The 13521-nt window shown below is 39.6% G+C and overlaps 1 protein-coding gene across 2 annotated transcripts in view; it reads right to left on the bottom strand.

Moving 5' to 3' along the window:
• Positions 1 to 13521, bottom strand: part of LOC121858426 (headcase protein-like) — a 127718-nt gene that overhangs the window by 61793 nt on the left and 52404 nt on the right. For both annotated transcript variants that reach the window (XM_042354875.1, XM_042354876.1), the window contains exon 2: positions 9395 to 9488. In XM_042354875.1, the coding sequence (XP_042210809.1) occupies positions 9395 to 9488 (94 nt within the window). The remainder of the gene's footprint in view (positions 1 to 9394; positions 9489 to 13521) is intronic.

The following is a 13521-nucleotide window of genomic DNA, read 5'->3' as shown; positions in this document are numbered from 1 at the left end:
GACCATATTGGGATATTTTTGGTCAACGGAACGGAACCAGTGTGTGTGTGTGTGTGTGTGTGTGTGTGTGTGTGTGTGTGTTCTTAAGCCATTAAACGTTGTGTAGCCATTTTTTGAGGTTTATATTTTGTTAAATCATGTTTTTTTTTTTAATTGATGACGCCCCATTCAGATTTTCTTTGTATGTATTATTTGTATTCTGTTGACTCTAGGCACGTTTTATTTTACTTCATCAAAATGTTTTAAAAACCCTCGTAAATGCTGATCATATGACGTCCAATTATTTCTATTTTTAGTTACCGATAAATACAAGAGAAAATCTAATGCTCTCTCTCTCTCTCTCTCTCTCCTTCCTCGCATATAAGAGGAGTTTCAACGCCCCACTACGACATATCTCTCCGCCGTGTGTTCCTCAGTGAGCGCCGCTGTGTATTAGGTTTAAGAGAGCCATCACCACCATACAGCACCTGGTGGGATGATGGTCTTCTACCCTAGAGGCGTCTGTCTGGCCATCTACCCCTTATTCACCAAGACCTAATACTATTGTACTCCCTGACGAGGAAACTGAGATGGAGTAAATAAGCTTGGAGCCCCATATACTGTAGATCACCTCGCCTGATACCCAAGAACCTGAGGTGTGGTGTTACATAAGGTAGAACAACCCTTCTGAACCCTTACGTGATTCACACACACACACACACACAACTGGTGACTAGCAAAAAAGAAAAAAGAAATGATCATTAACATTCAGCTCTTTGATCGGCGGCACTAAAGGGAGACTTTATGGACGAGGCTGTTGTTTATTACCTGATGGCCTGGATGATTCTCTCTCTTCCTTCTTCCTCCTCTTCACTTCTTCATCCCTCCTACTCCTATTCTACCAACAATCAATTCTGTATCTATCTCTTCTTTCCTTCATTTCTCTTGTTTTCATTCAGTATCCACGTCTTCTCATCCTCTCAATAGCCCCCTTTCCCTCGTCTTCAATGAGGCAACCCTTATTTCCTCATATTTTTGCCATGCTCTTTCATCGTCTCTTTCCCCCCCCCCCTCCCTCTTTTCCCTGCTTTCTTTCCCTACCCCCCTTTCTCTCACTCCTTCCCTACCTTCCTTCCCGACCCCCTTTCTTCCTCTCCTTCTCTCCCTCTCTTCCTTCCCTCCCTCCCTCTCTTGAAGGGAAAACGAGACGAAATTAGGCCCAGTAGTGGGTAGTTGTAGACCGTCGATGGAGACATAAGCTGAGAGTGGAGGCTGTAGGTTGATGCTGGAGGGAAAGTGTTTGGAGGTCGATGCTGGAGGACCGAGTTTTGGAAGTCGATGTTGCAGGGCGAATGTTGGGAGGACGATGCTAGAGGGCGAGTGTTGGAGGTCGGTGCAGAAATTTCCAGGTTGGTGTAATTGAAGGTTGATATGTGTGGAGGGTGCTGGAGGTCGAAGCTAGAAGGCAAGACGAGGAAAGGTCAAGTTGAAAACGAGGTCAAGGCTGAAGGCTTAAGAATATAACCGCAAGTCAAGGGTACAAGGCTGGAGGTCAAGGCTGGAGGGTATGGAGGCCAGGGTGTCGCATGAGGTATAGATGGTTGGGTGGCTGGTTGCTGGTGCTAGTTAGGAGTCCAAGAAGTAAGACCAGAGCCGCGAAAATGATCTTGATAAACCTAATTTGTAAACTGATGACTCAAGCGCCTGAGGAACTCCACCTTAATACGGTTACTCCTGAGCGGCAGATCAATGCCTCACACCTCAAACAGTGTCACAAGAACACCTGGGATTGAGAAATACCCTAAACTTAACTATATGAAGGAATAAACAAAATATTCTACATGTTTAAAAACTAAATCGATTCTTTGGATTAACTATTTTTTTTTCAAATTATCAATAAAAAAATGTATATAGTGAATAAACCTTTCATTAGACTAACGATAAGGAATTAACTAATATTCTTTTTATAAGTACGAGTAGATAAATTTGAACTTTTATGTGAATTAAACAAATCTAGAACTGATTCTCTAAATACATAAACATCAGACAAGCATAAAACTCCATACTTAAAATCATGTAAACTTAAAGATCATGATTAAAAAAAAAAGAGCATTTCGGAATTTTTTGTAAGCGTACTTCTACACTAAATGAGCGCAGTTCTAGACTAAGTGGGCACAATCCAAAACTGAGGAGGTACAGTTATAAACAAGGAGCGCGTAGTTCTAAACTATGAGGGCGCAGCTCTAGATAAGGTGGGCACAATTCTAAACATGGTCGGTTAGTCTAAAAAAAAAAGTGGTTGCAGTTCCAAACTAAATGGGCGCAGTTCTAAACTAAGTGATCAGTTCTAAGAAAGGTGTGCGCAGTTCAAGATGAGGTAAGAAAAAGTCTAAATAAAGTTGAGCGCAGTTCAAGACGAATTAAGTGCAGATCAAGATGAGCTTAGCACAGTTCAAGATGAAATAAGCGCAGTTCAAGACGTAATAAGCGCAGTTCAAGACGAAATAAGCACAATTCAAGACAATATGTGCGCAGTTCAAAGCGAGATAAGCAGAGTTCTAAACAATGTATACACATTTCAAGACGAAGTAAGCGCAGTTCAATACGATATAAGTAGTTCAATATATACGATATATGCGCAATTCAAGACGAAATAAGTGCAGTTAAAGATATGGGCGCAGTTAAAGACGATATAGACGCAGTTCAAAAGAAGGTAAGTGCAGTTCTAAAGACAGTATGCACAGTTCAAGACAAAATAAACGCAGTTCAACACGAAGTCAGCGCAGTTCTAAAGACTGTGCACAGTTCAAGACGAAATAAGCGCAGTTCAACACGAAAAAAGCACAGTTAAAGACAATATAAGCACAGTTCAAGTCAGCGCAGTTCTAAAGACAGTGTGCACAGTTCAAGACGAAATAAACGCAGTTCAACACGAAAAAAGCAGTTAAAGACGATATAAGCGCAGTTCAAAACGAAGTCAGCGCAGTTCTAAAGACAGTTTGCACAGTTCAAGACGAAATAAGCGCAATTCTAAATGAGGTATGCGCAGTTCTAAAGAAGGTATGCACGGTTCAAGACGAAATGAACGCAGTTCAAAACAACAAAAAAAGCTCAGTTAAAGACGATATAAGCGCAGTTCAAAACGGGTAAGCGCAGTTCTAAAGACGGTGTGCACAGTTCAAGGCGATATAAGCGCAGTTCTAAACAAAATATGCGCAGTTCTAGACGAGGCAGGGTTGATGGGTTTTATGGGTGGGCTACAACTGATTTATACACTCGTAAAACTCTTCATTATACCAAGGAGGGAATTCATCAAAGTAATTCCTCAGGAGTTATAAATCTAGTGAAGTGACCGTCAGCTGATCTTCTCGGCTCGTATAAACGGTGAAAATAGTTGTTGACAAAAGTGTAAATGGAGATAACTGGAAGATTTATAAATAATAATAGTAATAATAATAATAATAATAATAATAATAATAATAATAATAATAATAATAATAATTAATGACAAATACTAATAACAAAAGTGCTCATTTTAATAATAATAATAATAATAATAATAATAATAATAATAATAAGAATAATATCCACAACAAGAAAACAAACCATTTATTGATAATTAGAATAAAAATCTATTACCCCCCGAAAAAATCAAACCCGTCTGGCCATCATTACGACATAAATCCCTTGCCAGTAGACCCTCTCTCTCTTCCCTCTTTTATTACTGATTGGTCGTAATTAATTCCCTCACCCAATAGCTCATTCTCTCCTTTTTTATTTAATTAATTTGGGTCTCCCTCTAACACGCCCATAAACCAACGCCAAGTCAAAATTCTGATTAATTTGGCGAAAAAAAAAATAAAGTAAAATACTACGTTTCGCTTCGGTGAAAATATCCCGAGATAAGGGTAATTTAGGGAAATATTGGTTAGGTTAGGGAAAATAATTTGGATTTGTGTAGGGGAATGGTTAGGTTAAGGAAAATACATTATTCTACATGGTGGGATAATTTGGGGAAAATTGGTCTCCTTCAGGGGAAATATTCTAGCTAGGAGTAATTTACGGAATATTTGGTCTCGCTTTGGGGAAAATTTTCAAACTGGATTTAATTTATGGAAAAAATGGTTCTTGCTCGGAAAAAAAAACGGGGAAAAATGTCATAATACACCAAAAAAAAAGTAATACGATCTTTTTTTTACTTATGAAAAAAAATAGGCATGAACTATACTGAGAATCGACTTGGGTAAGGATATGAACTCTTTTTTTTATTTACATAGTGTATAGACGAAAGAATCTGAACTGTTTTATTTACACAGTGTATAGACGAAAGAATCTGAACTCTTTTATTTACATAGTGTATAGACGAAAGAATCTGAACTCTTTTATTTACATAGTGTATAGACGAAAGAACCTGAACTCTTTTATTTACGATAGAAAATAAAGGATCTGAACCTTTTCTAAATATATATGTATATGATCACGAGGGAATCTGCTTCTATAGGTTGAGGATAAACGAAGCACCTAAACCTTTCTTGATTAAATAAGATTACCGTTGGCCCCTCAAGAGATCCCACGAACTTTTAAGGTAACTATCCAAAGTTTATTCTCCCTTAACCAAAGACAAACTCACGGGAAACACCTAAAAATTAATCTCCCTCATTATATTAGACTCCCTGGAAACACCTCAAAATTAATCTCCCTGGAAACGCCTATAAATTAATCTCTCTTATTAAATTAAACTCCTTGGAAACGCCTAAAAATTTATCTCCCTTATTAAATTATACTCCCTGGAGACACTTAAAAATTAAGCTCCCTTATTAAATTAAACTCCCTGAAAATACCTAAAAATTAATTTCCCTTAATAAAACCATACACCCTGGAAACACCTAGAATTAACCTCCCTTAAACATCTATAAAGTTAGTCTCCCTTAAACATCTATAAAGTTAGTCTCCACTTAAACATCTATAAAGTTAGTCTCACTTAAGCATCTATAAAGTTAGCCTCCGTTAATAAAATCAAACTCCCTGGAAAATTGCCCCCCCCCCCTTAATAATAGCCGTCTATATGCGGGTCTTTGATGCAGGAGACTCGCACCGAAACTTCCGGGCGTTCACTATCACATACAGCGTAGGGAGGATGAGTTTTTTTTTCCCCCTAAATTTCCCGAGAACAAGGACACCAACTACCTTTGACGTTCCTGGCCGCTAAAGGAAAGGGGGAGGGGGTATGGCAAGCTCTTTGTCGGTACCCGCTTTAAAACACTCTCATCAGAATACATTACTAGTCTTTGTTAGGCAGAAGGTGTAAGTACCCGAGTGAACGTGAGAGGGAAGGAAAATAGTGAAAGAAAATACAAAACAATGTGGAATAGATTATATGTCGTACTGTGTGTGTGTGTGTGTGTGTGTGTGTGTGTGTGTGTGTGTGTGTGTGTGTGTTTTAGTGTCTTTTTTGTTGTTATTAGTTCTATCAATATTCAGCAGCTTGATATAAATAGTCTTGATATAATTCTACACGACTGACTGTAATCATTGTTTACTCAGTTCAGGGCAAGACTGTGAGAGGAAGTAAATTGCCCTGACCTCAAGGCAAGGAGGAATAACTTTTACTCCGTGGGATACTAGGTCGTCAATGAGCTATTGATCTCACGCAAACTACCGCTAACTACCCCGTTCTCCGTCCCAGTATGAAACTCTGAAATCACTGGCGTTGCCTCTTCCATCAATTTGGCACTCATTTGCATAAGACCATTTGCATATTAATACATCGTTGGGGGGTAGAGGTGAGGCAGCTCGCGGACGTGTAATCTACCTCTCCCATCCTAATTATAATCTACTAACTCATCTACTTTACCCTCGCAGGTGTGACCGAAACTAATAATAAACCCTTTTACCCTTCACCTACCTGTATACACCTGAGGGGAGTCACCTGGGGGAGGGTGTCATGGGGCGGGGGGAGAGCGTCATCACGGACTTAATCTACGATGAAATTTCACGTTGAAGTTAACGACCCGCAACAACCACGACAAAAGTGGATTAAACGACCTACTCAAGTGTGCCTGTAAAGTACTCTCTCCCCCCCTCCCCCATCAGGTTACCACCGTATATAATTACTCTACCCTATAATTTGCAGTCGTAAGGCAACTAAGCTGTTGGAGTGTGGACGTCCCGCGATGCAGAAGAGGGAAAAAAGCGATCGATAGAGTGAGTGAAAAGCTGTGATATTATGTTCTTGTTTTTTTTGTTTTTGTTTTTTTTGAACAATGTATATTTGCTGTTATTTATTTATTTATTATTATTATTTACTTATTTTGTTTGTGTGTGGGGAGGGAAGGGGGTAGCCAAGTCATGATAAGCGTGATAAAAAATGAATTGAATATATACCCATCCAGTACGGCCGGTCCCACGGAATCAACAGCCCTACGGAAGCTACTAAAATACCGACACTCCAACACGCCCGGTAAAACAGTAATTAAAACTGGGAGGAAACTGCCACGGCGGTCGATGGCTGTGGAATGTAAAGTATGATGACATTATTGGCGGGACACAGTTTTGGCGGACATAATTGTTTCTGCCGCCTTTACATACATTCTATCCTGTCAACAACATTCCTCTCTATGTAAACAACAGCAAAGAAACGTGATATAATCGTTCATCTATAATTAACATACATTTGATTACTTTATCCTGAATCAATACAATATAATTACTGTATACGAGACTAATTCCTTACCGTCAATATATTCCGATAATTACGATACCACGTGGGTAACTGACATCTTCCCTTATACAAAAGTAAAATGCCGGTCATTACGACATTATCCCCCCCCCTCATCCCTCCCCCTACTAACTGACCACAACGCAACCACAATTGCATTCTTTATTGTTACTCCCAGGATATTGCGAATTTTATTAAAACACCCCCATTGTCTTGTTTATTGACCAGTTCCTCACACCCTTCTCTCTCCCTCTTCCCCTCCCCTCCACTCCCTCCCTCTTTCTTTCTCTCTTACAATGCGCAATTTCACGTGGCCGCGAATGGAACAAGTTATGAAACACAGATCGATTTAGATGAAGCGACGGAAGAGAACTTTGTCATACATTTTACGTCCATACAATATTCCCGAAATTTTACCCTCCCCTTACGACAGTTGGTAAAAAAAAATTCATATATTTAAAAACTGGAACATGGAGCTGCCGTTTTCTGTCCACTCCGACCTACGCGAAAACAACACCCACCCCGGACGAAGCTATGCCTCGGTCCCTCGCTGATGGTACTCCTGCCTCCCAAGTTTTTTCCAAATTCTATCTAATAATACAACTCCGAGATAAAAAAAATATATATTTTTACCCAAAAATCATAAAAGCGGACATCTACCTGTGGTACCCGACCAGCCCCGTTGGTAATTGCAGACATAAAGCGTCCTTGGGGGCATTTGTTTACCGCCGTCGAGCCATTATGAGCTCTATAGTCGGGCGTGAGGGAAGGTGGTTTATACCTCAGGCCAGCCTTGGGAAAAACCACCCTCACGAACCCGTGGTCTAAAGGCTCAGAATGGCTCACAGCGTTGATGTTAGGTCTTTGTGTAGGCGGCATAGGGACTCGCGGTGTCTGCCTTCATTCTCCAAAAATGTGAGGGTGTGGGTTTTATTGGACAAAAAATATAAAATAATGAAATACTGGTGAGCATTGAATAGGTGAAACGTAACAAATAGATGAAATACAGCTCAAAATGTGTTGTCAACAAGGTGTTATTTTCACCATGATGAATGAATGGATGGAAAAAATATATATATATTTTAGGGAGAAATTATACAAAAAAGTAATTTTGGGACTTATTTTTCAACGCTTTTGTGGATAATATACTGGTAAGGGTCTATGGGTAAATATGTTTAATTTTAAGTATAACAAATCTATAAAGTCATTACATAAAGGCCATACAACACGATACAGGATGAGCTACTGACATGTTCAGTTACCACATACTATCTTTAGAGAAATATGTATCAATACACATTATGAAATTTCTTATACATTTACCTTGTAACAACTAACCATGCACCTCTCTATAATAATACTTGAACTATACCAACCTAAATCATGTGTCACACAAAGGTGTCTACAGTACACCAAAAAGCAGGTAAGTATCTATGCAGATCAACACTTGGGATTTATCTCAATTTCTATGTAAATCAGTACTTCAAAACTGTCTTATTGGTGAGGTTGAGGTGAGCGAGACAGTGAGTGGGTCTCTAGTGGTGTAGCCCGTCTCTAGTGTAGCAGCTCTGGGTACAACATCTAATTTCAAAATATCAAAGTACCATCATTCTAAGTTTTGCAAAATGGCAAAACAATAAGTATAATTGATTTGAAAGCCATTGGTATATAATATATATATGTGTGTGTATGGACATTATCAAAAATACTTTGGTCTTCAATTTCTTCAAATATGTTTTGAAACTGCTTTGCACTGTATTTGAATCACTCGTGAAGTAAAAAGCGTAAGTATTTATATTCTTCTGCGAACTCTCCACTTCTCTTTGACAAAAATATCTACTTAGTGCTTCATGTCACTTCCCAAATACTGACAGTGTCACTCAAGAACTTTTTAATAATAAAGTTATAATTCTTCACACGTCGTATGGGGAAAAAATATTATGTCATCTATGGATTTCGTCTAAAAACTTGAAATTATTTGTCACTGACAAAAATATTTCCCGAATTTTACTTCTTCACTTTCCTGTGTAGGATACAAGCGGCGGGTGTCATGTAATCTACAGAGTTAATCGGGTTGACTAGCTTTTTTATTCGAAGTCTCATATGAGTTATCCGAAGCCTCACGTAAGAGTGAGTTAGCGGGGTGAAGCCTAGCCCCTGTCTTACTCCCGACCAACCTTCGCCTAACGCTAAGTTGACGAAGTTCTAAAGCTCTGTAAAGCTCTTAAGCTCCGTGGAAAACCTCTGAGACTCTTTAAAAGCTCTAAGCTCTAAAGCTCTTGAATCAATGATCTGAACAACAGCTGGGGACTCGCAGTATCGAAAACTCTCACAGGGACGGACAGGCTCTCTTCATCTGTGGTAACACTTTCCAAGACTTGATAACAAAACCCGAGTTACAACTTGTTCATTCATCTTCTTGCTCTGAGATTAACTCGTTCTTCCTTTTAGCCGACAGTAAGTATAAAAATCTTTGATCAAACGCAGTACAAGCGATCAAAAAAGAAAGGCATAGAGGGTTCGTCTTCGATATACCATAATACTTGTTTGTTTTTATCCTGAAAGAAAAAAATGGAGGTACCAGAAAACAACGATACCGTCTGGCAAAAGTTACTGAATGTCTTATATTGAAGGGATGAAAAAATTAGGAAGACTTTAAATAAAACAACAATTCAAGATGACTAAGTTTGCCCCTACCTTGATGTGGTAAGAGTTGATTTTGTGTCGTGGCAACGCGTTGAAACTGCTGAAGTCGGGCCGCCGCGCGAACAACCCTCCCCCCGAACCATGTCTGTGAAGGAGAAAGAAGAGAAACATGTTAGATAATTCTCTTACTATTACCAAGCGTGTACGTATATAATTATCATACACATTAACACATAAGGATCAAACGTTATATCAGCAACAGCTTGAAGAAAGAAAAAGGTTAAGGAAACGCAAACTTATCCTGAAACTCTAGTAAAAGATCATTAGCAAATAAAGGTGTGACATTGTTAATTACGAAACATAACAGTTCCATCTTATTGTAACACGTATACAAAAAATACAATATGACCCCAGTGACCCCAAGACCAAGAACTACCAAATACCTAACAGTCGGTCAAAAACACATTAGTAGTCTTAGGAGGGGGGAGGTGGTAAGAAGGGAGGGGGGGGGATGTGCCCGTTTCCATGACAACGAGGAGGTGGTCGATGGTAGAAGTGGCACTCTCGGAGGACTGAGGCACTTGAAGACAAAACCTCAACAAATTTTATATAACTTAATCCAGAGGTGAGGTGAAAAACTCCCAATATTGTGAGAGCCACTTGTAGGGAGATAACTACCAGGCCCACAACCTACTTACACTCAGGGTACACACTTGTATATGAATAAATATTAGTTATGCCACATACACTTACACTTGACCGACAGATGGAAATACTGTACTTACATTAAAGACACACACACACACACACACACACACACTTGACCTCATTATACACTCATATACAGCTGACAGAATTATGATACAACTCAAAAGTTCACAGTAAATTCGACTACACGATGATTTTTTTTTACACCTGTCCATCAAGGTGAAGAACAGTCAGTTAGGAGTAAACCATCAAATACCTTATACTCCGCCATAAACTGAAAGCAGGAATGTGTGAGATTTTCATTTTCCACAAATTAATGACTGAGAAGAAGATCAGATTTCCCTGTTTTGAATACAGAAGAAGAGTAATGCTGTTATCTGCCGAGGTAGGAAAGATTACGATATGGGCAAAGAAGATTGGAACCAGGACAGTAGAAATTGGATTTGCGATTATCCGGATTATATCAGCGGTAGACAGGATTGGATCTCAGGTGGATACGACTGGATATAATAGGATCAACGGTAGAAAGGATTAGACCCCAAGATAGAAAGAGTTAAGGTCTAGGGTATATACGGCATATATATATATATATATATATATATATATAAATCCAACAGTGTGAGCTGCAGATGACCCCCAACCCCCCCTCGAACAAATTAAGGGACCCCGTAGCTATAACGAGCAAGAAGCAATCAAGAATCTATAAGACGCTTCCTCAGACTATCAAGCGGTTGACTAAGTTAACAGACAGACATTTAGAGGAGGTAAAGACAATATCCCTCTGGTAATATCATGGGGTAAAAAAGAAAAGAAAAGGGATCTGGATTACTGTTTTAGAAAGTTTTGGAATAAGTGACATAGGATCAGAACCTTTATTAAGAGCGTAATACTGGATCCATAAAAGACCGAATTAAGACATACAAGATTAGAAACTTTATTAAGAACTCGTACTTATTACCTTAATCTGTGTTGGAAATGTATACCGACATAGTATTGACAAAAACACTTCAGTATGTATAAGTCTATAATATACATATATTGGTCACGTTTGAACTAAGTACCCATTTCCGTTCGCGAGATTATATAATACACGGTAAATTGCCGCCCATATAGTGAAGATAAGATTTGACGGCGTTAACCATTTACCTCACGCAACCACGACGGCTTATGTATTACAGAACGTCCGTCTCTCTCTCTCTCTCTCTCTCTCTCTCTCTCTCTCTCTCGTGTGTGTGTGTCAAATATTCCACATACCTTCTCCTTGCCTGCCTGTGCGTCTAAGACAACTCTGAGACAAATTTCACCTTTATTAACCGTCTCACTAGAGGCTAAATTACTCCCCCAAGTACCTGCGACGAATGATATGGTCCCAGCCGCCACGTCACGTCTGGTTCATACAGGTGTTTCCTGCCAGGCCACACGTGCTGCCTCACCAACACCTGTACGCTTATAAATAGTGAATATCCTTTGACTCATGTGAGTTTTATTTATAGCAAGAGAGATAAATTAGTATATATGTAATACTTTTAATATTACAAAATTAAATATAATTATTGTGAATTAATTGCTAATCACCAGAAGATTAGCCCCTTAGCGCATATGACTTAATATTAACTACCTTAATGAAATCCTACCCCCCCCCACCCCCAGGTAGCGATAAGGTGTTTAATCATTAGGTGAAATAAACTGGGGATCTAATCTTCAGGTGATTCTTATTTTCCACATTGAATCGTAAACATGTAAAAAAAACTCGTTCCACATGACGGGAAAATTAACATTAAGTTGGTCACGTGTCATAGGTGCAATTCGTGAAGACTGAGTTATGTTCGTCCTGGCCTCATTAATTAGTACAGGTGTGATGCTTTAGGCTGAAACAGATACATACATACATACATACATACATACATACATAAATACATAGACATCAAAAGCAGTCGTGTATTGCAGAATCAGGAAAGCCTATAACAATTATTGCACATATTGCTTTCAATTCTCTTCTAATCATTACACAATACTGCTGTATAATCTATCTAACAAGCCACAAGCATTGCACATACTGCCTGTAATCCTATCTAAATGCTTTGCCTTTCTGGGTTACTGCCTGCGTTCGTGACTGCAGGCACTGGAAGGCGTGGGGAGGGGGGGGGGGCAGGTGACCTCGTCTGGCGCGTGTCTGGGCCAAAGAAAATCGGTGGTTTTAGGGTGTTTCCCCCATCTGCCTGCACACATGTTCTTTACCGGCTGATCGTTTCTGCCATGTACGATAGCTTGGTTTACTCTTTTTCTTCTTCTTTCTCCTCCTCTTCTTGCTACTTCCTCTTCCCCCTTCTTCATACTCTTAATTTCTACTTCCTCCCTCTCTCTTGCCTTATCCATGTCTCATTCCCTCCTCCCACCTTCCATCCGCTCTCTTCACCTTTATATCAACAAGTCAAGAAATCAGCTTGAAATTTCACAGAAAAAAGTGAAGGAAGATGAGCGAAAAGGGTGAAGGAGGGTGAAAAAGGGTGAAGGAGGGTGAAAAAGGGTGGAGGTGGGTGAGAAGAGTAGAGGAGGGTGAGAAGAGTGGGGGGTGAAAAGGGGTGAAGGAGGGTGAAAGGGGTGGAGGAGTGAAAACTGAAAAGGATGAACGAGGGTGAAAAGGGTGTAGAAGGGTGAAAAACGAAGGTGGAGGAGGGAGTATCAGAATAAAGTGGGAGTAGAGAGTATGGAAGAAGTGTAAATATATATAAGAGCAAGAGGAGAAGTAAAGAGGAGAAATAAGAAAAGGATGAATAGTGAATGTCGTATACAGAGAGAGAGAGAGAGAGAGAGAGAGAGAGAGAGCAATCCTCATTCTCTTCCATTAACCGTTCGACCCTTTACCAATCAACATACAAAATGCGGACAAAGCACTTCCCTTCTTTCCCTCCCATCCTTCCCCCTCACCCTTTTCTTCACCTTCCCCCATCATTGTTCCTCCTTCCCCTTCCATCAATCCATCTCTCCTTCCTTTCCTCTTACCCTTTCCTTCCCCGTCAGTCTTCCTCCTCCCCCGTCCACCCCCACCCCTCAATGCAACTATGTATACAGATCCACAGGTTGCAAGAGTGACCCCACAGGTTGCAATATCACTGAGGCGTCCTACTTGTGGAGATAACTGCTACCTCTTGCAAAATAACATTACCTAACTCCTTGAAGAATAAAGTTTACAATATTTTCTGTAATTTATATGACAGAGGTTGCGGAGCTTGATGGCGTTTCAAAATGTGTGTGTGTGTGTGTGTGTGTGTGTGTGTGTGTGTGTGTGTGTGTTAAACTATATCCTGTCACTACGAAAATTATAGATCATACCAATTTCTTAAAGGTGCGAATTAATCCTTTTATTGCCAGGGAATTATCGCCTTGTTATATGGTTATCTTCTTAATAAGCTTCCTCGAGTTCCAAGAAAAGGCGATAATGTGTTGCCTTAAACATGAAGTCTCCAATA

The sequence above is a fragment of the Homarus americanus genome, unplaced genomic scaffold (assembly GCF_018991925.1).
Source record: "Homarus americanus isolate GMGI-L3 unplaced genomic scaffold, GMGI_Hamer_2.0 scaffold57980, whole genome shotgun sequence".
Lineage (NCBI taxonomy): Eukaryota > Metazoa > Arthropoda > Malacostraca > Decapoda > Nephropidae > Homarus > Homarus americanus.
The sequence above is the reverse complement of the archived record's forward strand: the minus strand, read 5'-3'. Positions and strand labels throughout refer to the sequence as shown.